Source organism: Bombus flavifrons, chromosome 11 (assembly GCF_040668555.2).
Source record: "Bombus flavifrons isolate JBK064 chromosome 11, iyBomFlav1_principal, whole genome shotgun sequence".
In the NCBI taxonomy this organism is placed as follows: domain Eukaryota; kingdom Metazoa; phylum Arthropoda; class Insecta; order Hymenoptera; family Apidae; genus Bombus; species Bombus flavifrons.
The window spans coordinates 12723262-12748849 of record NC_138452.1 but is presented as its reverse complement, the minus strand read 5'-3'; the positions used below and the strand labels follow the sequence as shown (position 1 = coordinate 12748849).

The 25588-nt window shown below is 39.2% G+C and overlaps 4 protein-coding genes across 12 annotated transcripts; 2 read left to right on the top strand and 2 right to left on the bottom strand.

Annotated features, from left to right (window-relative positions):
- The first annotated feature begins 227 nt into the window (after window positions 1-227).
- Window positions 228-3460, top strand: LOC138184818 (phospholipase A1). 2 transcript variants are annotated; one of them, XM_069123131.1, is made up of 7 exons: window positions 228-904; window positions 1091-1194; window positions 1264-1574; window positions 1659-1754; window positions 1862-2107; window positions 2249-2331; window positions 2392-3460. In XM_069123131.1, the coding sequence occupies exons 1-6, from the start codon at window positions 419-421 to the stop codon at window positions 2320-2322; spliced, it is 1317 nt and encodes a 438-aa protein (XP_068979232.1). In that variant the 5' UTR covers window positions 228-418; the 3' UTR covers window positions 2323-2331; window positions 2392-3460. The 2 variants fall into 2 exon arrangements, with proteins under 2 accessions (XP_068979232.1, XP_068979230.1); XM_069123129.1 differs by lacking the exon at window positions 2392-3460 and having other exon boundaries at window positions 2249-2385.
- Nost (Nostrin) lies at window positions 2546-13754 on the bottom strand. Its single transcript, XM_069123125.1, has 9 exons — window positions 10384-13754; window positions 9562-10164; window positions 5616-5704; window positions 5374-5453; window positions 5133-5257; window positions 4345-4809; window positions 3950-4279; window positions 3719-3871; window positions 2546-3645 (listed from the first exon to the last, which is right to left on the bottom strand). The coding sequence occupies exons 1-9, from the start codon at window positions 11368-11370 to the stop codon at window positions 3226-3228; spliced, it is 3252 nt and encodes a 1083-aa protein (XP_068979226.1). The 5' UTR covers window positions 11371-13754; the 3' UTR covers window positions 2546-3225.
- Window positions 13755-20073: 6319 nt separating this feature from the next.
- p23 (cytosolic prostaglandin E synthase) lies at window positions 20074-22818 on the top strand. The gene is given in 5 exon segments (XM_069123139.1): window positions 20074-20100; window positions 20316-20405; window positions 20407-20426; window positions 21367-21748; window positions 21869-22818. Coding segments are annotated over 5 exon segments (636 nt in total). The 5' UTR covers window positions 20074-20088; the 3' UTR covers window positions 22001-22818.
- LOC138184820 (INO80 complex subunit C) lies at window positions 22459-25587 on the bottom strand. 8 transcript variants are annotated; one of them, XM_069123135.1, is made up of 5 exons: window positions 25387-25475; window positions 23448-23670; window positions 23155-23364; window positions 22870-22937; window positions 22459-22790 (listed from the first exon to the last, which is right to left on the bottom strand). In XM_069123135.1, exons 3-5 carry the CDS (start codon window positions 23330-23332, stop codon window positions 22659-22661), a joined length of 378 nt encoding a protein of 125 aa, XP_068979236.1. In that variant the 5' UTR covers window positions 23333-23364; window positions 23448-23670; window positions 25387-25475; the 3' UTR covers window positions 22459-22658. The 8 variants fall into 8 exon arrangements, 4 of the variants coding, with proteins under 4 accessions (XP_068979236.1, XP_068979237.1, XP_068979234.1 ...); XM_069123136.1 differs by lacking the exon at window positions 23448-23670 and having other exon boundaries at window positions 23155-23260; window positions 23330-23364; window positions 25387-25424; XR_011174419.1 differs by lacking the exons at window positions 22459-22790; window positions 22870-22937; window positions 25387-25475 and adding exons at window positions 23738-23919; window positions 24004-25019 and having other exon boundaries at window positions 23178-23260; window positions 23330-23364.
- Between the last annotated feature and the right edge of the window lies 1 nt (window position 25588).

Genomic DNA, 25588 nt, shown 5'->3' with positions numbered 1-25588 from the left:
TTTAATAGAGGTGTATTTAAAATTTAATATCTTTTTATTTTTAACGAAATTATAAAAATTAGTTTGTTACATTTTCACATTAATGTCTCTCCTTCGTATTAATACTTTCAATGTTATGAGAATATTAAAAAAAACAACGCTTTATTATATTGACACCGGAAATAAAAATAAGAAGAATTAGTTTATTATTAAAGAAAAATATTAAGGAAATAGTTTTCTTCGATTGAAATATAACGTCTATAATGTCGAAAAGACGTAAGGATGTTTTCACAATTATGTATTCTGAAGTGTTAGTTTACTTGAAATTAGCAATGTAAGCTACGTTATCGTTAGGTCATGACTTCAATTTTTTTGGTTTGTATACTGACGTATATACGTAGATATATAGACATGTTCCATTACGATCAGAAATTCAGTAATGAAAATGATGTGGATTGCATTACTGTTCATCAGATTGCCTGCGATTTCTGCTATGCAGGATCACATTTTGGAAGAAAATGTAAAAATAGATACAAGTGGAGATCGTATTGATAACAATTTATCGAGTTTTCGTAATAGCAATTTGACAGCTTTCATTTATACACTCTCGAATTCCTCGAGTTTTATTGACTATCGAAAAAATTCCCAATCAGATCAAGTGGATTGTTTTGGTTTAGGAAAAAGAGTAGCTGCGATTTTAGAATGGTTTTTTATGAGTAATTCAAGTGGAAATGCTTTGGATGTTCAATTTTCACTTTCTTCGAGAAAACAACCACGACGCGTTCAGGTACTTATCGGTAAACAATTTGGCTTGGAGTGGACAGACTTTCAAATCGAACGAAGGACGATCGTAATAGTTCACGGATTCTTATCGCATGGTCAACAATCGTGGATCAATGAAATGGAAAAAGCATTTCTTCAATGGGTAGATTACAATTTTTCTTTTTTTCTTTCTTTTCCATACACGTTGAAGTACATTTTATAAGACAAACGGAATCTTTCCCCTTAGAAAGTAATGGATGTTGTAATAGATGTTAGCAACGTTAGTTTTCTAATCTGTTATCATCGGTAATTCAAACAATAATTTTGTTTATTCTCTAATATGTTTTAGAACGACGTTAATGTTGTAATTGTAGATTGGAGTGCCGGGGGCAATACTTGGAATTATTACAAAGCGGCAGTTAACACAAAAGTAATAGGATATCAAATTGCAAGGTCTGCTTTACGTACCTATTTGTATAGGTGTTAACCTCACAAGCTCATGGAGCTTATTGTCTTGTAAAGATTTCTAGAACATATAGAGAATGCAACAACAAGCACACAAGGTAATTCCGACAACAATAATTGGGGACCATTGCATTTAGTAGGCCATAGTCTTGGAGCACATATTTGCGGGTTTGCTGCGAAAGAACTGAAAAAAAGGCGAAGTAAGTGGGAAGTCCAGAGAATAACAGGATTGGATCCTGCACAACCTTGTTTCAAGAATGTACATTCTACGATGAAACTTCACAAATCCGATGCACCATTCGTCGATATTATCCATACTAATGGGAAATTACTTTCGGAGATCGGATTAGGTTTACCAGAACCGATAGGTTTGTTATTTGTACATACATTGTGTATACACCGTGTTTTATGCTATTGCGAGAATGAACGAACGGACGAACAATTTGTATTAGGTCATGTTGATTTCTATCCTAACGGTGGCAGAAGCCAGCCTGGCTGCGTAAAAATCGATTCTTCGTATTTTGAATATTTACCAATTCCTCTTCGAGGTAAGTATTCGCTAAATACGACGTTTAAAGGAGTTTCTTATTATCAGTTTAAAAAAGCTTATTACTGTAAGCTTTCTTCCTCGGATAAAATATCGAATTGATTTTAGCAATTAACAAATCTATATGCAGCCATGGACGGTCGTACGTTTACTTAACGGAGTCTTTGATATCCGAGGTTAAGCATAATTGCACTTTTTGGGCACATCATTGGGATTTATCGTATCGAAACCTGATACAACTAGCAACAGAATCGTGCGATAAAACTATTTGTGCCGAAATGGGCATAAACGCGATAAATTATCCTCAACGAGGAACATTCTTTGTCGCAACTTCCAACATTCCACCTTTTTGCGGTAAGATAGATCTATTATATGTATGATAAAATTAGATATATATGGTAGCTATGTACAGTTATCATACTTACTTCGCAATAAAATATACAAATATAAACGTGTCATATGTCGGTTATAGTGATAAACATTTTAATGTTGTAGTTAACGGTACTCGTATGATCCATGAAGTAATAATGCAATTGGAGAGGGATTACGCAGACGAACTTCGTGATTAAGATGTATAAGTGAGTTAAGAAAAATGTATTATTAGCTGATAAATAAACGAACTTTAATTAAAATTTCAGTTACATAAAACACTTAAGTTATTAAATGCAGCTAAGTACTATTTACAATGGAATTTCGAAAATTAAACAAATTATATACATGTCACGCTATTTAATTTCATGCGTGAATGCTGCGTGAATAAACAGTCTTTGATTTTTTAAGGAAGAAACGACATTTACTTTCTATGAAAATGACTTGAATCATGTTTATGCTTATGTTAATATTACAACTTAATTATAAATTACGATGCACAAGTTATACAAACAAAAAGGTATTACTTCGTTGTACAAACTCCCTCCCTTTTCCTGATTGCGATTTATTATATTGTAGCGAAAATATTAACTTTATCCTCGACTGATCTTGTCCGTCTCGTACAGTTTCTATATGTATGTATATGCTATCATTGGCACTTTATTGACGCAAACAAATATGCATTTAGTAACTTGTCGTTTAAAATTGGTATCGAACGCGTACAAGACACGTTTGATAAATATTTTCGTGGACTATCTGTAGTAGATAGTGCGTTTCGGTGCGCCATATTTCGTATTGTTCAGTAATTGCTATCACGGGCAATACGACTCGATATCAAAGATAAAAAATGTTTCTTTGTACAGTGAAATTTGACTTTTTCTAGGAGAGTCACTTTTAATTTCAATCATACTTTGGTAGTTCGTTCATATGTATAATTAATAACTTCTGTTGTTATTTATTTTTTACAGTATAATTGCATCTACATATTTTTCATGTATCATTATACCTATTCGCACCTGCTCTCCCTTTCTTTCCTTCGGAATCAGAAGGAAAAACATTGTTTAATTCCTGAATGTCAGGAGACGAAGCAAAGCGTAAGCTGTTCAATTAATAACTTGAACGTAAGTGGCTGGAAATATTCCAGTTCGTCCTCTACACTCTCCTATCCACCAACCATCTGGTTGTTTTTGATGTACCGTTATTAAGTCCCCAGGACTTAAGCTAAGCTCGTCGTTTAAATTTGCCGAGTATTGGTAGATTGCTCTACATTGCTCCGTTGCGTCGGACTTGCCACTCGTTTCGGTGGCATCGACGTCTTGATTATTATTGTCCTCGGAATGACTACTGAATTCATCGAAATCACTAAAGTCATCCTCGTCCGGTGGATTCTCCGAGTTTCCATCGCCAGCTGTTCGATCGGCCCAATGACGACTCTCGGTATCGTGATCCTTTACGAGATGAACATCCATTTCGTCTTCATCCTCCTGAATCTCAAACGATTCGTTCTTCGCCCAAGAAGGAATCTGCGTGGAAGAATGTGCGTGCACTTCTCTCGTTCTTTCAATCAAGATAATGATAAGAATTACGGAAGCTTACCTTAAGGACACTTTGCTGCAAACCCTGTTTATCCCTTGAAACTAAAATATGTTCGGCCAACGGATGTTTGTCTCGTTTACTGCCTTCTACTTCGGCCAATGTTCCTCCAACTTTATACCTCGCTGCCTCCAAATACAATAACATAGAACGCATCTGAAAGAAGGTAAGAGTTTTCGAAGATGGTACACGACATAGCGAATGATAAAAGAAAGAGCATAAGAGTAATCGTACATGGTGTAGTTTTTCCGTTACGTTTTGCGTGCTCTCATCCGCCGCGAATGCCGGTGTTGCAATGAAAGCTCGGTGAAGAGTTTCCAAACCTTCCCTGCCGCGCCTCTCGCGCTCCAAGTCCTGCCTGATCAGATGAAGGACTCTTACCAGCGCTTGTTTCCGACGTTCTCTGTTCATCGCTAGAGTAACGTGTTCGGCATAAAAGTCTGGGAGCAATTGCTCGGCGTTACACCCGTCGTTGCTCTCTACTCTGCGTATAAGATTCTTCAAGATTTCGATGTCTTGGGACACGTTACAGTTACGTATAGGAGCTGCCAAACGGTCTGCACTCTGTAAGGAAAAGATGACGGATGATAATCATGAGACTTTGCAGCGCGTATAAGATTCTTACGTACCTGTTGCAGACGGGGAGCTAGGGCTTGCAGATGGGCTAAATAAACGTTCGCGAGATCTTTAAGAGCGCTCAATCGTTCCTCCTCGAGAAGTTCCATTTGTTTGGCTCCTTTCCTCATGGTGCTTTCGAACTCGAGCCTAGCTCTCTCAGCTCTCACGCTCACCGTGTAAAACTCCGTGTCCGCCCTACGAGACGAGTCCTCGGCCTTTCTCCTCCTCGCTTCGAGCTTACTGACCTCCTTCTCCGTCATATGATGGGTCGACGATTTGTTATTGCTCTGCTGACTCTGACTGATCGATTGCAGCCTCGCGAGGTCTTGCAACCTCTCGTTTTCCCGTGCACAAGCGAAACTTTGCTTTTTACTTTTTATCGCAATGTTACGCCACTCGTGAAGAGACTTCCCGGCCTTATCCACGGAATTCTCGATAGATTTCCTCGAACGTCCTTGAGCCTCTGCTACTCCTACCTGCGGATACGCAAACGCCTCCTTAACGCCTATCATCGCTTCTTTCAACGATCATCCGACAAACGCTCAACGGTTCACGCCCGTGCTTGCGTTTTCAGGGGCGTTTTCAAAGGAGAAAAGAATCGAAACGAAATAACACGCGTGTACGTGTACGCGTGCGTATTCCCTACGTGTGCAAATTCGATGCAAAGGAAGAACCTTGTTCGATTGCTGCGAATGACAATCCACTAACGGGGATAACGACTATCGATAATGCGCGATGATATTTCAAGGAATGGTTCGAAGGGACGATGAAAAAGGAATTTTTACGAAATCCGACGCACTCTGATCGGTTTGGCGAGTTGCTCGCTAAGCGTAATTCCCCAGATCCTATGAGCTTCTGCGGCAGCCTCCATCTCCTCGCCGACGCATCTCCATGCTTCGTTCACACCTCCGCTCCCGTTGCCACCTGCGTTTCAAAAGCCACCGATTGTATTTAAAACTGCTACTTACTATCTCGACTTTCTTTACTTTATATCGCGTTGCTAAATCAATCGTTAAAAGTTAAAACGACGAAGAGAGTACCTTGATCCTTTGCGCACGCCTTAGTCAGTTTGTTGCTCAGTTTGCTGAGTCCTTTGGCATAAGTCGCTTCTAATTCCGCTCTGGAATAAGAGAAGACAAGAAACAAAAGGTTTACGATTCAAGGCGAATATACACGTATCGCAAATATATAATAAATAGCAAATGTATTAAGAATGCGGAGATACACGCGTGCTGCGTGCGTGTTGAGAAGAAGCGATTCGATTAATAAAGAAGGAACTCACCTTTCGTGTAGGATCGATGCCAATTCCTTGCAAAAATCTCCACCCTGTTTTACGTACCTTCGAACATCTTCGAATCCACCTTGTCCACCCTGCAACCAGAAACCGATATTAATTTTTCTCTGTTTTTCTTACTTTCGAAACTAAAAGCTCGCAACCAGAGCTCGTTCTACGCTTGAACGATCGTGGAGAAGGATAAGGAGCACGCAGAATATAGCGGTAACCACGCGTCACAGCTCACGAGATGCAACGTTTCTAATGTCTTGCGAGCGAGTTACAACGATTTCTTTTCGCGGCGAATTCTCGTCGACTCTGGCTTACGGATTGGCGGAAGAAACAACAATTACCATCCGTTACACGAAAGTAGGTATAAATTTATAAGTACCGAGTTTTATTTTTACGGTTCATAAACGAAGCAAAAGGATAATAAGGTTGAAGAGATATTTAGAATGTTAAACGCGAGCATTATGAACAAGAGACGACAAGATAGAAAACATAGAGAAAGAACGGAATTAATTAAAAGTAGAAAGTATATGTATACCTATCTCCAAGAGTTTATTGCTCGCTAATCGAATGCTGGTACTCGAACGGGTAAACGTTCTTCGAGTCTTTAACGCGTTCCTCCCTTCAGGTATTTCGTAAAATTACAAACTTTAGGAGAGAAACGAGACACGTAGTGTGGATGTCAGGAACGAAGCAAGCACAGCCAAAGTTCTTGGTACATAAACCGGTCATGTAGGTGAGAAATTTGTCGTTCTTATTTCTGGTCAGCCACAACTAGATTTTCCTGTGCATTACGTACCGTCTTATATCTGAGATATTTTCCTCGACTAACGACCAGAACGAAGAAAGGGTGTATGGGAAATGTCATTTACCGGTAGTTTCTGACGTTACGCCCGACTCAACCTTTCGAGTAACTTTCTGACTGGACGACTTTCCAAGCCACTGAATGGTAAAAATTCATTTTTCTACATTCTCGTCTTGTACACTCTCTACCGAATTGAACCAAGTAGAACTCTGTTCAGCGTTTTTATTCGGGTTAAATCTTATCACCGAACAAGGTCGCATGCGCAAGTTCTACGGTCGAATTCGTACGGATAGCTTTACTCGTGAAACTCGATTAAATGAAATTTATTTATTTCAGAGCAGCATAGAATGTAGGAAACGAAACAAAATCCTTCGGCCGATGAAAAGCAAAAGTGGATAGTTGGCGAGGGAACATACGTTACGCATAGATTACGCATTGGTTACGCAACGTTAAATGTTAGCCTAAATGCAGACGAGCGACTTTTGCTCACGCGATATCGTCGCGATCGTATCTCTTTCTTTGTTTTCTCGATTAAAAACAACAAAGACGGACGTATCATCGCAGAATCTCAGCGACGTCGCGCCGCATCGGACTTTAGTGTGTCTGAGGGCCCGCAATAACATCGAATCAACTCATCGCGTCATCGGTTAGAATGCATCGAGGCGAAGGTGATGCGTTAGATGAAAATGATCGTGAAATCACGTCCGTGCGACTGTATTTAGATGCATAGCAGGGCGGTTAAACCTATTGTTAACAATTTTGTAAAGAAACATAGTCTCCGCGTCTATTATTTAAACGGTGTTAATCGAATCTGTTATTCCATTCCACAGGATTATCCGTCTTAATTATCCGGATTTTGTCGAGCCGGTCTCGGTGTTTTGTTAAGTGCGGTACTCGCGTGACAAAGGCGTGTTCCACATGTGGAAGACAAGGGACCAGGGACAAATATAGACAAAGTGGCGTTCATGAATTTTAAAAACCGGAACAAATGAGCTTCAGAAATCCAAGCCGCTTAGTAGCTCTGCGTAACACGCGCATCGGACTGGTCGATAAATACAAATACAACGAACGTACGTTGAGAGAGAAAGATCGACATAGAATAAGTTATAGTTAAAGAATGAAATATTAGACAACGCTAGAATTTATCCTCGAGTGATCGTGATTTAACACGAAAGGAAGATCTTTTAGAAATCCTGATATCAACCGTGAACGCGTTAATCGCGACGATTAATTTGATCTATTGTGTTTCAAGATGAGATACGTAGCTACTTCCGCCTGTCGATTAACCTTCCGCGCTAGCGTGTTCACGGTTGTGAGAGAAAGATTAATTATGCATTGCACGAAGAGAGATCGACTTTCTTACGATTCATCTACTTAGACAACGAGCAATGTTATACGTATACGAAGAATAGTAAAATCGTCGGATGGATATGAACGTCCGTACGAATTTATTTGCAAACAGTAAAGAACAAATTTACGAGAGTTCGATAAAACTGCGTACGCGAGAATAAAATACAGGGTGGTTGGTAACTGGCGGTACAAGCGGAAAGGGGGTGATTCTACGCGAAAAAAGAAGTCGAAAATATAGAATAAAAATTTTTCGTTTGAGGCTTTGTTTTCGAGAAAATCGACTTTGAATTTTCGCTCGGTACGCGTGCACTTGTACTACCGCTTGTACCACCAGTTACCAACCATCCTGTATATCGATGCGCTGATACTTTGACATCGATGTGGAAACTTTTTCGAGTAAAAGGTTAATTGATACGTCCGATTGGATATTACACGTAGTGTAATTGATCGTGAAAGAAATGGGCTGGCACGTGCAACAGGTGGGACACGATTGTCTAGAACTTGTTACAGGTGTTCGTCCGACTGGATACCTTCTTCAAATACAAGCAGATACGCGCGAGTCTTCTGATAAGACGCGAGAAAAATGCAATTTTTCTCGGTATTATCTTCTAATCGGAATCGTTGAAACGTTGAAATACATAATCGAAGATAGTCGATCGTCTGGAGGAAGCGGCACGGCAGCGATGCGGTGGTTGCTTTCGACGGACGAAAACAGAGGTGAAATATCGAGAGATCGCGATCGATGTGTACGGTTCCTTTCCCTTTTACCTTCGAGATTTTCTCGGCTTAGGTTCACGTGACGCGGTGAAATCGCGGAGGTCGCAGTTACTATCGCCGTACCGAGCTATTAACGCGCACCTCTCACGAACCTCGTATACAGTTTCTCGCAGATGCCTCTGCTTTCTTTCGTACGCTCAATTTTCCACGGGTAGCAGCAATTTCTACTCGTTTATCTGGTATCTTTAACGCGCAAACGATTCTTCCTTCGTAGATGATAGAGAAAACAAACGGCAATGACACAGCCTGAATTCGTGGCTTCTCCGCGCGGATTAACGATGAGAACGACGTCCTTGTATGCCACGCACGAATACTTTCGCTTGAAGTATTTGTATTTATATTTGTATTCGCAGTTGGGAAGCTACGGAATCGAGACGCGGCGACTCCAGCTTTCTCGAGAACAGTGCTTGATGGGTAAATTAAGGTTACTTTGAACGGAAAGTTGGATAGGTCGCGCCAGCGCTGAAATAGTTTTCGGAACGAGAATAAGCTGCCGGTACGTGTCTATCTTTAGCTTATATAATGCATGGAAAAAAAGAAGAAACAAAAAAAGGAAAAATAACGCGAGCTGCGATCAAAGTACAACGAGTAGCATTTTTTCGATTGCTACGATGCCGCATCATCGTATAAACATACCGTATAAGCGCGTACTATGTAGTACCTATAGACGTATAGACGTACCCAAGTATCAGCTAGCATGCAGAAAAGAACAAAGTCGGTTATTCTCTCCGCCCAACTTTCTCACACTTTCTTCGCTTTGATCGTTTCTTTGGTACGCTGCTCAGACTCGTCGTTCGCGTCTACGTTAGCGCGCGGTGCGATCGTCGGAGAATAAAAGATTTTCACGTATCGGAAGCGAAGGAAAGATCTCGTTCGATGGCAGATTTTTCTCGGCTCGCGAGCGATCGCCTTGACCGAGCGGGCATCCATCGAGATCCGTGAGAAAGGAATTTTGTCGCTTCGGTCGAACGTAATCGCGTTACGCGGTGGGTGGAACGAAATAGAAGAATGTACCTCTTCGGTCTCGTGAACGGAGACCGAGTGTAGAAGATGAGTGGAGGCCATTAACCCTCTGATTGACCCCAGCATTCTCCTCTTAATTAAGCCGGCTTTTCGAGCATGATCCCTGCTGTCGATCTCGGCAGCGGTCGCTGCATCGTGCGTCTCGTCGATTTCCGTATCGGAGCAGAGCTTGTCCATGCTGAAGGAAACCGGAACGATACTCAGTTCGCTCTTCTCGTTTAACACGTTGTCCGAGGTGGCGATCATTTTTCCCAAGCCATTGGTTTTCGTTGGTGCTCGGTGGAAAGTGACGTTCGTTTTCGACGGTACGATCGCGGTTTCGGGAGAAGAAGACGAGCTTTTTAGGTGCTCTTGCGAAACGGAGGACAAACCGAATTCCTCGACCCTAGTGATCGATCCTAATTCCGGAGTCCTCGCCTTGGTCAGATCGTAGGACGCGCTGTTACCATTCGGAACGGTCACGGTACACGATTCCTCGGAAAGAGCACCGACGGCTTGCAATCTCGCGTGTTTGTTCACCACCTCGTTGATCCGAGACGTTTCGTCCCTTAGCCAGTTTCGCATTTTCTCCCAAGCCTTCCCCAGCCGATGTTTCTGCAATTTCAGGACATTTGTTCTCGGTCGCGAGAAGAGACGAGGTAACCGAGTATTCGACACCGGTGACCAGACCTAGCGATAAATCTTTCCTAGCTTCTCTCGAGTTTCACGAATCGAACGTTTGGAAAGTGGAAGATCGATCGGACGATTCGAAGCTTCGGTTCTAGGTTTATCGCCAAGTCCGATCGTACCGTGTCTCAGCGACGCGCTTAATACCTTTGGATAACGTTCCTCTCGGCGGGCCACCGCGTTCGAGAGAGAGTCGTTCGAGCACTCGACGTCCGAGTAGGAGCAGCCCGCCGCTGGCATAGAAGCATCGTATCCGTCGCTTTGCGCGTTCCATCCGTCGCAATGCCTTTTTCTTCCATTCGCTGGATCGCACGGATCCGTTTTTCCTTCCGAATTCGCGACGTTGATCGCGATCGTTGAATCGCTCGCTTTCTCCGCGGACGTGACCTCTTGGCGGGACGCACCGCTCGATTCTTTCGAATCCTGCGAATCGGTTACGTTTCGATGGTCGATTTCGTCTCGAATCTCGACCGACTCCCCGTGGAATTTCGCTGGACTCGTGCCGCGAATCTCCTCGTCGTCCTCAGTGACTTTTGACTCGCGTTCACTTTCTACCGCTTTCTCGCTTTCGATTTCGTCGTGGACGTACGAATTCCTAGGAAAGTCGTACAGTTCGTCTCGCGTCGACGTATCTTCGTCGTTCTTGTTCGTGGTCACGGTCGCGGTCGTCCACGTCGTAGTCGTTTCTCCTGTAACCGTAGCTCGTTCCACGACAGCCGTACGAGATTTATCGTCCGAATGTAGGAAACTGAAGCTGATCTTCGGCACTCCGTCATCGTCGGTTTTCACCGACGTGACCGCGGTCAATTCCACCGTGTTTCTGCGTCGGTTCTCCCCCTCCTTCTCGTCCCCGCGTTTCTCCGGCCCTTTGTTATCCCGAGTATCGATTGTCGACTCTTCGTTCGTAGTCGTGACGCTCGCTGTTTCCTCGATCGGTTCGACGCGGTTCAACTTGGACGCATCTGGCAATTCTTGGCAACAATGTATTATTACTGGCGCAGGAATATCGTACCACACTGTCGTTGAATTTCCATTTACGCCGTTACCGTTGTCGTTGCCATTACCATTACCGTTCAACAATGTCAACTTTCTGACTGACTTTAAAGTAGCCCATGCGTGTCTCGCTTCTTCCATTTTTCTCTCGCACCATCCACCATCCGAACCAATTATCAACGTACGCTATTATCAATCGTCCAATTCCTTTTCCAGCGGATCGTACAGCTTGACGGTATCTACCATTCTTCGCATACCGTAAAATCGTAACGAAGTCGAGCAACGCAACGTTTTAATTTTAACCATCTCTACGTAGATACTAGCACCAGTTTTGAATAGCTACATTCGATATCTGGCTCCCTTGCGTCGATTTGCGAATTTCTACAAGCACGCCTTCGTTTTCGTTTATTCGTGCAATTTCGTTTTGCTATAACAGGTATGCACACGGTCTAACGATCACCGTTCGACGTGTACGCGAACGAGTTCCGAAACGACTCTTCGTGAGAAAAATCTCTCGTCGATCGATCGTCGTATATCGTGATCGTTTTATCGCGATGGACCTTCAACGACGTCACCGTACGAGTTCGAAACGCCTTGCCAATTAGCAAATACAGGTACCTCGTTCGATCTCATTTTTCTACGAGGTTCGCTCGAACGGTACCGAACAGAATGCTAAATTCGGTTTATCGTAAGTATTGTGCTGGCCGTTTGTCAGTCGAAAGCCTGTCGATCGACGAGAAAATTCGACATAGTTTGGCGCTCGTTCGAGTTTAAACGCGTACACGAGTCGTTCCGTTTCGAGCGCGTTTCGGAAACGTGCTGCTGCGGCCGCTCCTTTCGGTTGATTTCGCGTTACGTAAACGATTCATCGGTACTTCTCGCTCAACTTTGTCTCGTAATTCTTCGATAATCGTTCTTCCAGCCGCTGCTCTTCCTCGGATCGACCTTCACCGATCGACCAATCTGTACGACTTCTTTTGGACGGTAGGAACGGCACGATGTCGCCTCGTACAACCAACCACACACCTGATATCGCGCGTATCTTTGCGCGCAACATCCAATGGCATCGTTTACTAAATTTCCTCTTTCCGTACATTCAGTTGCTTCCAAGTGTTCGTTTCGCGTTCAACGTCTTTCAATGTTACCGACGCACGTACAAACACGGACAATTTCATTGCCATCGCGATTCCACGACAACGTGGCAAGGTAAGAGACCCGCGATATCAAAAAGGGGATATTCGTCGAAGGATCGACCGACCGACCGTGTCTCGCGGTTCGCGAGAGGATCGCGCGAATCGCCTGTCCAAGCGCGAGCTCTCGGAACGTACGACGTGCGACGCGTCAACTACGGATGAGGTGCGGCGCGACGCTCCGCATTTATACTCACGTCGAATAGCAAATGAAAAGCCGTGATCGATTCAAGGTTAATTATTCGTTTGCGAGGAAGACGATCGTGTTGCGCGGCATTCGCCAAACAGAAACTTGCTCTCGTGCTCGTGATGTTCGCGCGACGACGTCTCAGTCGTGACTGAATACACGCTGCAAGCCGTATTATACAACAGCGTCAAACAATTATATCCATATTATGTTGCGTACGCGCGTATTACACAACGGTGCAAACAGTGCACCGCACCGTACCGTAGCGTATCGTAGCTCTACAAAAATAAGTCACGACCGTTTCGCGTGAAAATTTAATCTCGCGAACGGTACCATCGTGACGATGCGTTATTTACGTATATCTCGGCGATGAAAAGCCAGTGTTTACCCAGTACCATTTCGAACAGTCTCTGACCCACAAAACGACGATTCACAGATCGGTACGAGTTATCGTCGATCGGAGAGAAACAGTGGCAGATCGAATGGTGTGTAGCACGAACGAGTAATACCTCGTCCGTGTCTGCTGCGTGGCTTGTTCGAACAAGCGAATCGTTATTTTTCTGTTTAACCCGTCCGCCGCCATTTCATCGAACGCGTAATGTTGGAATCGCGATTTTCGAACGATCAACGCTTCGATGTTTCACACAGCGTACGCGTTGGAAAGGTAACGCGATAACGCGACTTAACCGTTAACTGTCAATACGAAAAAATTGCATATTTCCTGCAAGAGGAATGTCGCGATATCGGCTAACGCGAGCACTCGTAACGACAACTGGTACTACGATGACGAGACGAGAGAGGAAAACCGACGAGAAGAGAAGAGAGCAGAGGAGGACGGAAGAGACGAAGCGCGGTACGTCGCGGACGCGATTGCACTAACGGCCGTTGTCGGAAACGTAATACGCAATACGCGTCGCAGCAGAACGTAATGCTCCGAAACGAACGCGAGCAAAAGTGGTAGAGGTTGTTTAAGCGAGTAATGCGAGTTTCTAGGCGGGAGGTTATTCTTTTTCCTCGTGACTTATATTTAGCTTGTTTCCGCGCGACACTCGCGCGTTACCGAAACATGGTGTGCACGTGCGGCCGACTCGCTCGACGACAACTGTCGCCGCTCGCCGACTATGTTTCTCCCGTATCGCGAAACGATGATCCTACCTTTCCGCTATAAGATGCAATCGTTAACACCGGTCCACCGAAAAATCCTCTGTAAAACGTCACTTCGTTCCTGATCGCGTACAACTGCTTCCACGATGCTACTGTCTTAAATTCTAGTTTCCAGATCTTTAACCTGCCTTTTTCGCCTCTTACCTCGTACGGTTTTTTATCTTTTGCCTTTTCGAACGAAACGCGTATTCTCCAAGCTTATTGATTTTCAATACACGTTTGTTTCTCGTGTCAGATAGTTGTACGCGTGGCATATGACGCTACGAGTAAAGTCGAACGAGCGGAAACCGATACTCGTCGATGATTTCCTAGACATCCTGACCGATGTTTCCTAACCGATGGAATACGCATCGTCGACGTATTATGGCAACGCTCGGTAATTAAAGTAAAACCCGAGAACCTGCATACATCGAAGGGAAACCTTGCCGTGAAACTTGCTCGTCTCGTATTTCAAAAGGAAAAAACAGAAGATGGAAAGGAAATATGGTGCAATTTTTGAGAGAAGGGAGAAAAATCGATTTCACTTGGATAAGAATACAAATGGAGGATCGATCGGACGACAAACGAGACTGTCTCGTTGCACGAAATACGTTTTAAACTGTTTGTATCGAAACGATACTCTTGGTCCCTTACTGGTTGAAAAAGAGCGAAATAGAGGACGCAAGGACGCGGAGGACGGAAGGATGAAAGCACGTAGATAGTTTGTCATCCGGTTGTCATCGACGGCCTGTTACTTCGTTGACCCACTGGCCGTTATAGAAAATATACGTTATATGTTATAGCAGTTCATCGATGATGCATCGTTCTCCCGAAATCTCTGACTTCCTAACATTCTTTTTAAGGTATCGTCGGCTACCAATGATACTCGTATTTTTTTCTGAACTTTATTATCGTTATCGTAGCTTTAGTGACCACGTAACACTTTATCGCTTATCTACGGAAACATTCGTTCCATTAATTTCAAGTTAGGACAAAAGAATCTACGTGTATCGATAGTTTGCGAAAATCGTCGAACGTTTCATCGTTAGTTTTCATTCTGTTTTCAACGACGGTGTCGGACGATTGACGAGTAGAGGGCCTGTGGTATACATATGCGAGGGGCATAGCTAGATAAGCATGATAAAAGTGTCCCTAAATCAAACTTAATTCGCGATACGTCGATCGAAAGAGTTTCCTAGGAAATTGGAAGAAAAGATGATCCGAAGAATGGGTTACTAAACATGACAGGGAACTTTTATCGTAAAAATATAAACGTCGTCGTTACAATAACTTCGATAAACGATTGACATTTGATAAACTGTAAATCGTGTTTAGGTCAATAACTAACCTAATAATAGGGGTAAGATAGATAATAGAGCTGATAATAGAGCTAAAACTTGGTTGAAATGATTTTCCTAGGAAATTCTCTCGATCGACGATATCGCAAATTTAATTCGGTTTAGCAACGCTTTTGTCGTGCTCGTTCGCGGCTATGCCGTTTATCAAAAAAGCCTTGCTCCGAGAAAAAGGAAGAACTCGAAAGGAAAAGGAAGGATTAACGTCACTGATCGCGCGATTACGATGTGAATTCGAACACGTGTTTCGTATCCGGCAGATTCGCCAAAAAATACGACTTACAAAAGCTGGTCGACCGTGCGAATCGACGACTACTTACGGCGAGATCGCAAACGATCTTTGGATGAACACAGTTTGAAAACCACTGATATTTCGACAACATTTTAAGATTGATATTCGCTCTTTTCACTGCATCGTACTTCGAATTTATATAATTTCGGTATCGTTAAAAACCATATCGCGCATCGCGAGCTACTATCCGATACCAATGTTGCGTCACCTACGGCACTTGTTTCTTTTTCTTCCTCTTTTCTCTTCTGTTGATTCGCTATTTATACGTTTCGTTCCTTCCGGTCGAATTCGATCTAAATATTCTATTCGACGCGCTTTAAGGAGTATCGCAAGAAACGCGAACGATAACTGAGACGCGAGAGTAGACCGGGGTTCCTGCGAAATCGTACTGATAATAATATAATGTACATTCATCGCAAAAGCACGCTTTTGCTTATCTGGTGATCCATTGTGTTATCCAGTGTGACGTTTATTTTTTTCTGTACGATATATCGTACTCTCATTATCTGGCTAGCATTTGATTTGTTCGTCGCTTTCGTTTGTGCGACGAATTCAGGCAAACAGCTATCGGTCAGTGATCTAACAATGATCGATCATAGATACTTCATAAACTTTGTAGTTTGTTTCAATAGTTTGAATCAATGATAAAAACACCGTTGACGCGCTTGTATTTGAAATAACGATTGCGTAAAATGAAACGTCCACGTCGTTATCGTTGCAGTAGCTACGTTCGATCGGACGGTGAACGAAAACAGAGTCTGAATATCACGAGAAAAGCCAAATGTTCCATCCAATTTCTCATCTTTCGTCAAACTCGATTTTCAACGATATCGTCGCGTACTTCCGTCGAATCGGATACTATGTCACAGTTTGTCTATACAATAAGAAAGAAAACGAGCCGAGTTGACGATGAAAAGTAACGTTTCAGGAAAGTAATTCCTTCGAAAAGCATACGCGAGTACTTGTACGTGAAATACATGAACTTGTTACGGGAAAGTTGCCCGATACGCGAGAACTTTACGACGATATCATTTTTCTTCCGTCAATTTCGTTGATTTCGATCGACGATAATGCGGAAAAAAACAAAGAGAAGTACTGGTTTCGTTTAATCGTAGGTTACGAACATCGAACGTATATCTAGTAGAAGTTGCACGTAATATTTTCCTATAGGTGTGTCACGGAATACCGTGACTCTGAATTCCTCGGCAACGAGTCTTCGCTTGTTTCTCGCTTCGTTCACGACTTTATAAAAATCTTGCCTTTTACTTTCGTAACCGGGGATGATTTCCCAACTACGGAAAACAAAATGGACAAAGTTTTACCGCAAAGAACAGGAAGAAAATACTCGGTTCTCTGTTAGACAAATAAAATTTCAAAAATACCGACCTCCCACGGACGGTTATACGACTATATCGGTATAAGACGATACGAAAGAAACGAGACAAATCTATTCTATGAAGATCTATATAAATCGCGTAACTTTGAAATATAATTCTTATTGATACGCGTTCCGCGTAGGAATCGATACGAGTTCGCTGTACATATAGCGGTGTCTCGTAATGATATGGCGACGAGAATCAACCGGAAACGGCTCGTCAACCGGAACGAGGTTCTTTCACGAGCCACTCGAGTTGCGGGCAACGTAACAACGTAAAAGCGCGCCTCGAATAAATTCAATTATTTTGAAATTATTGAAATTATAAAAAGGATGACCGTCGAAAACACCGAACAAATTCTTACGAAGATCCTCTTTGCTCCAAATTAGTAGCGATAAAAATGCAAGAAAGCTGGAGTTTATTAGCGTGGGGTATTCCGTCGTTTCGCGAAAACGTGAACGTAAAAAAAAAAGAAAAAATAAAAGAACGAAAAAAATAAACAAAAAGGATGACAGATAAACGAGCCAAAAGAGGAATCCGTTCGATTTTCGCTCACTCTTACACCGTTGCGTACATCGTAAGTAGGTACAAGATAGAATAGTTACGCGCCGCGTCGGGAATAGTGACCATTTCGTTGCATGAATCGTACGGTTGTCCGGCATAATAAGATGCATGTCTCTGACGTAAGACTTTCACCCCTGAGGGCCCTTCTGGCATCCGAATCATACACGCCGCCACCTACCTCTTTTGAAACTCAGTCAAATACGCTATGTGTATACTACTATGCACCGAAGAACCTACCGCTAGTCGACGAGTTCTATCCCTCCCTTCTCTTCGTCATTCTTTCCTTCTTTTACTCCTTCTTCCTCGTGCGAACACGCGTAAGTACCTGTTTCTTCTTTTTCATTCTCTGCAAATCTACCCTCTCTCTTGTATTCGATCGATAATTACGTAACGGAATATAAAAGTTTATACCCACGATCTCCAGCCGATGTAATAACGTCGAAGCCAGCGAATGGGTCAGATTTACACGTCCATCTCGAAATATCGCTTTCTCTGTTCTTTGAAAGAACATTCGAAATTGACTCATATCCGTGATTATTCACCGTCGTATCTAACGCGTTACACGTACAACAGCTTAATCGTTGGAGGTAAAGCAAAGATTTACCTTTGGTGTAACCATAGATTTCAAAACAACGAATTCATCTCTAAATGATTGTCGTTTCTGCGATAAAACAAACAGAAATATTTTTCTTTCAATCGTATCGGCAATCGTGATAAGGTTTATAGAATCAAGGATAAGAATAACTAGAACGACAACGGTTTAACACCCACTTGCTAATTAAACTTCAATGTCACTCGTTAATCGAGTTTAATTCGTCTCGCTAATTCGCCCACCGAAATATATTCAGCGAAATATATCGTTCTAATTAATTGGTTTATTCGCACGCGAAGCATCGTTCTTTTTCGTTAAACACGTTCATTTGAAACAACGAGATTATTGTTTATAGTTAAACTACTACAAAATTCAAAATTCACGTTCCAATTTATTCGGTTTATTTTTATGTAAGATAGCATTGACCTAACACTTTGATAATATCACTAGTTCGGATAAATCGAACGTCTTTAATGTTGAACAAAGATGGACCTCGCTTTACGCGTGAATATTCGTTCAAAGGTAGGAGAGAGTAAAGATAAAGAAACGAATTAACGAAACACTATTTTGCTATTTCATATCATATTCAATAATCATATTCGATAAAATATCACAGTTCCACGATAACTACGGTCATGTCATAATTATTGCACGATGAAATAACAACGTGTCATCGTTATATAGTGACTTTACGCGAACCACCCGCGCACATTTATCTTCCTTTCTCTTCCTCCATGCATCTCCTTCCTTGCACAGCAGCAAATATCGCAAGTAATTAATAATTGTAACAGGTATTGATACGGTATCGATGATAGATATTCACGTATAATATCAGGATTTGGAAAACGATCGATTTTTCTCAAGATTCAAGGTCCGTATCTAACAAGCAGATTCCGAGCAAATGCAGGATTAGTAACGACAGCTTGAGATTATCGGTTCGCTTGTGATTTCGTGTTAAATATTTCAAATGTTCAAATATTGTAAATGTAAAGTTAACGTTGCACGACGATACAAGCAGCCGAGAAAGCGTATGAAGCGAGTAAACAATTTATGTGTACATAGAGAAATTTTTACGAAACTGGGTCGAACTTCCTATAATTAATGAAGTATAAAGGCATATAATTTGGAGACGCAAACTATCTGAAATATCATCTACAATCTACAAGATAGATATGATTACGTGCACACGTAGAAGACGAAGAAGATTGACACTTACCGCGTACTTATCTTTGTAAAAAAGCGAACTGGTCGACATGGCGTTAATCCCGAAGCAACAAGTTGCATGAACCGCGAAAAGTCACGGTTTCATCGTCGATCTCCGTTATTTCTGTTGCAACTTCTCCAGGTATCCATTGAAAGTAATGCACACGCGCGCACGCGCGCGCGTCAATTAATCCTTTTTACGGATTAACAAAAAACAATCTCGAAGCTGATCAGAACGATAATCAAAAGTAGCGAGCTGCCCGCAGAAACCACAACAGCGACAGCGACAGCGTATCGGAAATGCGAAGGTACGTTTACGCGGAAATAACCACCTGTACGACTGACAAACAGGACGAGTCAGAGCTGCGAAAGAAAGACTGATACACCGTGTGTATGTCCTGTTAGTTTATGGCCACGGTTACGGCAAGAAAGGTAGTATCTTTCCCTCCTCCTCTGCCGCGCTGACCTACAATCTAACGCAAAGGCTCTCTCTTTTCGTTTTCTTTTCCTTCCCTCTTTCATCCTACATCTCACTCTCTCTTTCTCTCTTGTCTCCTCCCGCCACATCTCTCTCACCCTCTCTCTCTCTTCCTCTCGCTCACTCCCCCTCCCCACACACTCTCAGCCACATCTGTCTCGAATTTTTATGCTACCATTGCATTAATTATTTTACTTTTTTTTTCTATCCGAAAAACGCAGACGAATGTTTAAAATTGAAAATCCGTTCATTATCACGAAAGTACATATTTATTCATAATCTTTCAATACGTAAAAAGGATTTACAATATAGAATCTTTTTTATACGATAAATGAAAAAATAAGATAACGTTAATTTTCTATTCTACAGCGTCTTATTTTTGCATTTGTAAAAACACTTCGAAAAGTTATTGTTAATATTGACTCATTAAAGGACAACAAGTATCGGATAACCATTTATTTTAACGTCTCGAAATACAAATGAGAAACGAAGTAAGTTAAAAATGTTTTTACTTCATTAATCTTAGCAAATAATCCCACTATACCACATAATAGCGTGAAATTTATTTATAATATCAGAAATTATATTACGTTTCAAGATTACCAGTCTTAGATTGATAAATAGAGATTTTTCAAATTTCGATTCCGGAAACAAGAGAATTCGACATCGACAAAAGCAACCAATCGCCATTTTGTTTGATCGATAGTTGAATCTCGAAACACTCTCGAATCACGGATCTACGGCGCGATACGTAAGCGCTCCGTGTTTGTTTGCTTCTTACGGAACGAAGCTCTCGAAATATGACTCAAGAAGGCCAGTAAGTATATAAAAATTCACATAAAATGTTCTTTGATTGTGTTTCTCGATCCTGAAATTCCTTCTCATTGTTATTATCGTGAATAGAGTAAGAGATATTCGAGAAAACAACTCGAATACCGCCCCGTGGCTTTCGAAACACCGCCATGTTGTAAAGACGGCTTTATTGATTCTCGAAATTTCTGGAAAAGAATCGCAAGAAACTATCTTACATCCCTATTTCCTTGTTTTACAATGCACTGTTTATAAATTCTTAATAATAACCATTCCGTTGATAATGAATCTTCCACCCTTTTGCTTTTTTTTCAGATAATCGAATTGCAATGCTCAGGTTTTTAATAGCTTGTATTTCTACATAACTATCGATATATCTTAGACGCGAAAAATATATTGTAATATTTTATATGCTTTTACCGAAATGCGTTTCATGATGTTATATTATTTTTATTCTCCTCGATCGTTTTACAATAATATAACGTTTTATCCACAATGACTAGCGACTTTTGCCAGAAACCATAGAACTTTACTCCTAACCTTTACCTACGTTTTATAATTACAATGCTATTTTCCCTACTTTAATATTGCTTCACTTCCTGCATTCCGTTAAATATTGCATTTCATTTCTTGCATTTGAATAAATTTTTCATTAAAAGTTATCCATGAATACTTATACATGAAATAAAATTAATATTAATTATACAAATTTGTCATGCGTGTGTACGTTTCAAGCATAACGTGCATGTCGTACACGTATTTTATGCAGAACTGCTCTGTATGGATATAAACAAATGCATGATATAAATAATTTTTGTTCTTATCAATTGACCTTTTCTTATTCAATGTTTTTTAATTTATATTTTATTTATATTTTTTAATTTACTATTTGTAAGTTAGTTTCTTATACATTATTTGAAATTGTTAATTGTTTGACAATTTTTCAGATTGCCTCCCCCACCTGTTATGTGGGCTCAGAGGAAAGAAATATTATTTGTTACTATCTGTCTAGAAGATTGCAAAGATCCTACAATTAACATCGAACCACAAATGATATATTTTAAAGGAGTAGGTGGAACTGAACAAAAAATGCATGAAATAACGATTAACCTATATGGAGAAGTTGTTCCAAACAGAACTATTCAAAACCTAAGAGGAAGGACTATAGAGTTAGTTCTTGTTAAAAAAGAAGAAGGTCCATATTGGCCAAGATTAACAAAAGAAAAGACGAAAGCCCATTGGTTAAAAAGTGATTTTAATAAATGGAAGGATGAAGACGATAGCGACGATGAAGGTGGAATGGAAGGAAGTGGCAACGATTTGGAAGAAGTAAGAGATTATTGTGTTTAAAATAATTTATTTGTTGATAAAAAAAAGAAAAGGATATTACAATTACTGTACTGTTATTTATCTACAGTTTGATAATCTAAATTTCCACTACATTTGCAGATGATGCGACAGATGGGTGGTCTAGGAGGATCGGGAGATAGTAAACCAAACTTCGATGATTTAGATGCTTTAGGAGATGAAGGTGATGGAATGGATAGCGATGATGACGATCTACCCGATCTGCTGGAATGAAGACATTATGACGCTACTTTAAAATTATCTTCATTAAAAAAGTAAAAAAATTCAAAAACAAATGGCGACCTAAAAATAGTGCACTACCAGGCAATATTTCAGTAGGCCGTGCTATTTGTATTTTCAATTAAATTTGCTAATGGCCCATGTTGCAATAGCAAACAAACAAATAAGGTGCACGAAAAACTGTCAACATAAAAGAATACAGTGGTCAAGAGAAAAGAAACAGTAATATTCTTTTTAAAGATTCTCCAATCCTTCTTTAATTCGTAATTCATATATTAAGTTACGATTGACATCCTTCTTTTTAAATAATGATTACTTGTGTATAATATTACGGAGATAAAATAATGAAAATGACTTAAATTATTTGTGGAATTCTTTATTTCAGGAAATCCCGTTAATAGAACTTGATACATACAATGTATGTATATAAAAAAAGAATTTTTATCAACTAGTTAGTGCAAACAGTTTTATTTTGTCTCTTTATAAGCTCGATATATTTCGTTTACATTTACAACATGATGTTTAATTTTCAGAATTATATTTAATTTTTCATTATTCCTTAATAAGTACCATAACAATTACAAAATAAAATATCCGTGTTCTATACTATTTAAATATAAGGAAATTATAGAAAATAAAATTCTCCTTTCATTTATCCAACGATACTGGAAGCGCCGCGCAATGCTAAATATCCAGCAGTTATATCCATTGGTAGACTTCGGACTGTTGCAAATTCTTCTGCTGTTGCATAGTATAATTTAGTTTGTGGATCTGTATATCGTGCCTGTAAAATAAATGTAATTTATATATCATTTTGTGCTTTAATGACTTAACCAATGATACAAACGTGGAAAGTTACTTACGGGTAACCCAGAAATATCAGAATATTTCTTTGCTGGCCTGAAGCTTGGCGGTGCATTAATAGAACTATCTGAAATTTCCCAGAGTGATACAATATTTATTTAGAAAATATCTAAAATATGATTATCGAAATTACAGTTCAGTTACAGATTATGAAATATATCGCAAGTAGATGTATCGCTAAACACATAAATTGATTTCCTTTAGTTCTTAAGTTATTCAAATCATTATACATATAAATTTTTTGAAAATATGTAACATTAAAATAGATTTGTAATAAATCGTACAATGCACTACTTCTACAGGCCATGGTAAAGTGCGTTCTTGAGCCAGCACTTGTTTTAATGAGCGCCAAGTCCGTTTCTTTCCAGTGGTACTAGTAGATCGAAATTTCTGTTGAAAAATTGGATTCTTGTAAACTGGTTGTGATTTCTTATTAAATTCCACTACTTCTTCATTTACCATTTTTTATTTCACTTAAAACACTTATAAACCTCCTACAAAAAATATATATTAATGAATATAAGTAATCATTGGGCATTTACTCGAAATAATTACATAAGGCTGTATTATATATTACATCAATGAACAAATTTATATTAGAGATATATTCATAAATTTTCTTTATATATGATAATATCCAAAATCATTTCCCTCTTGGATTATATAAAACCAATATCTTTTCTACATCACATCCTAATATACCAGAAATTGTATGCATCATAGTTGTGTTTATATGTTTAACTAGAACCTTAGCCCATCGACTCAAAATAAGTACAGCTGCATAATAGTCCTTTGAACTTCTAAAGAAAAAGTTTCATCCATTGAAACATTTAAACTTATATAATATGTTTCTCTTTCATAAAATACCTCTGAAAATCAAAATGGTATTTATAACCATATATGAGATATTTTTGAACAATAACTGGTAAATTATCTTCAATTAAAACAGCACCCTTTTCACTTGGTTCAATTAAACACAGAATTGCATGATGACAAAGTACTTGATTATATTCTATTTGGTTCTTTGTATCATGATTATATTTTGAATTCTGAATAATAGATACAAGATTAAATTATATACAAAGCCATATTAAATCAATTTAAAATAAAGAAAGATATATGCATAGTATAACCTTTGCGATATGAAGAGTAACTTGTATGTTTCTTTTCATATATTCTACATCTTTTACATGCAACCATAAAAATTGTTCAGTCATTTCTATTTGCTTGTTTGTGATATTTGTCATAATGTTTGGTAAACTGTGCCTAGGAAAAGATGTTTTCTTATCATTATCTGTTACTAAAATGTTATCACTTCTGCGATCATTGGATATAGTTGTGTTATGATAAAGTAGTTTAAAATTTCCAAGAGCAGCCTTTTTAAATTTATATCTTTTATAATTAGAGAAATTTACATATTTTTGTTTGCATCCTGAAGAAGACAATAATTTGCCCTGTGACCTACTCAATTTATTTGCTAAATTTGTTCTTAGTTTCTTATTACAAGTTACAATTTTGTTCCATGTTTTAATTTCTCTCTTTTTTATATTTCCATTGTATTTCCATCTTAGCTTTATTTTCTGAAGAATCATTGTATTAATATTCTTCAAATGAGAGGTTAAAATTTGTGCATTATTTAGATAAGTAAGTTTATCAAAGAGATTAACATGCTTTTCCATGAAATATTTTATATTTTCTTCGCTAGAAAAATCCAAATCTTGCTGTATATTAATATCTTTTATTTCCTCTGCAAAATATAGTTGCTTTGTTATATAAGATTTATTCATATTTGATATATATGTAATCTTGTTAAACTTTTTGCAGGCATGAGATTCAATTCTTAAACCTAAATTCTGTAGAAATGAGTGTATAAATTTATCCATATTGAATTTTAATATCTCAAACATGTTACAGAATCTCTCAATTATGAATTATTTATAATAATAATTAAATGTTAATATATATAAATATTTTGAAACATTACGTATAATAAAATATTATAAAATTCTAATTTGTCTATGTTATAGAAACATTGACAAAACATTATAAACAAACTTATGCAATTGTTTCCTTGTCCAATTTCACAGTAATGCACAACATAATTACTTCCAATAATTTAATATTTTAGCAATTATTTATTTGTTTTTATTATATAAGATATTAAAATGTGATTCAAAGCTTTCTAACATGTTTAATTTATTTCTTCGTGAGAATCTTGCTAAATTGTGTCAGAAAAGTATCTTAAATAAAAAACTCCTTAAATATAGTAAGTATACGATATATTTCATTTAATTATGATAAATAATCATGAAAAAAAAGATTGTTAATGTATCAGAGTAATTTAAAAATGTTTCATAACCTTACAATGGAACATTCTTAAATACTTTTATCTAATTCAACAACAGTCTCAAAGATTGTTTATAAATAATTAAATATTAAGTTTATAAATTTTGTATGCTGTGTATTACTGAAGTTTAAAATTATTTCGAAATACATAATCTTTATTTATTACTCACCATCGATATATCGAAATGTTGCTCCGACTTGGTATACGAACTTAAAAATTTGAAGTTACTAAATACTATAATAGTAAGTATTGCGTAAAATATCATTATTATTTCTTAATTCCCAATGTTATAAATCTTAGTTTTATGATATTTCTAGATCTTATGTAGTGCAATTTATTTACTAGTTTCATAAATTCGAGTGATGTATTCT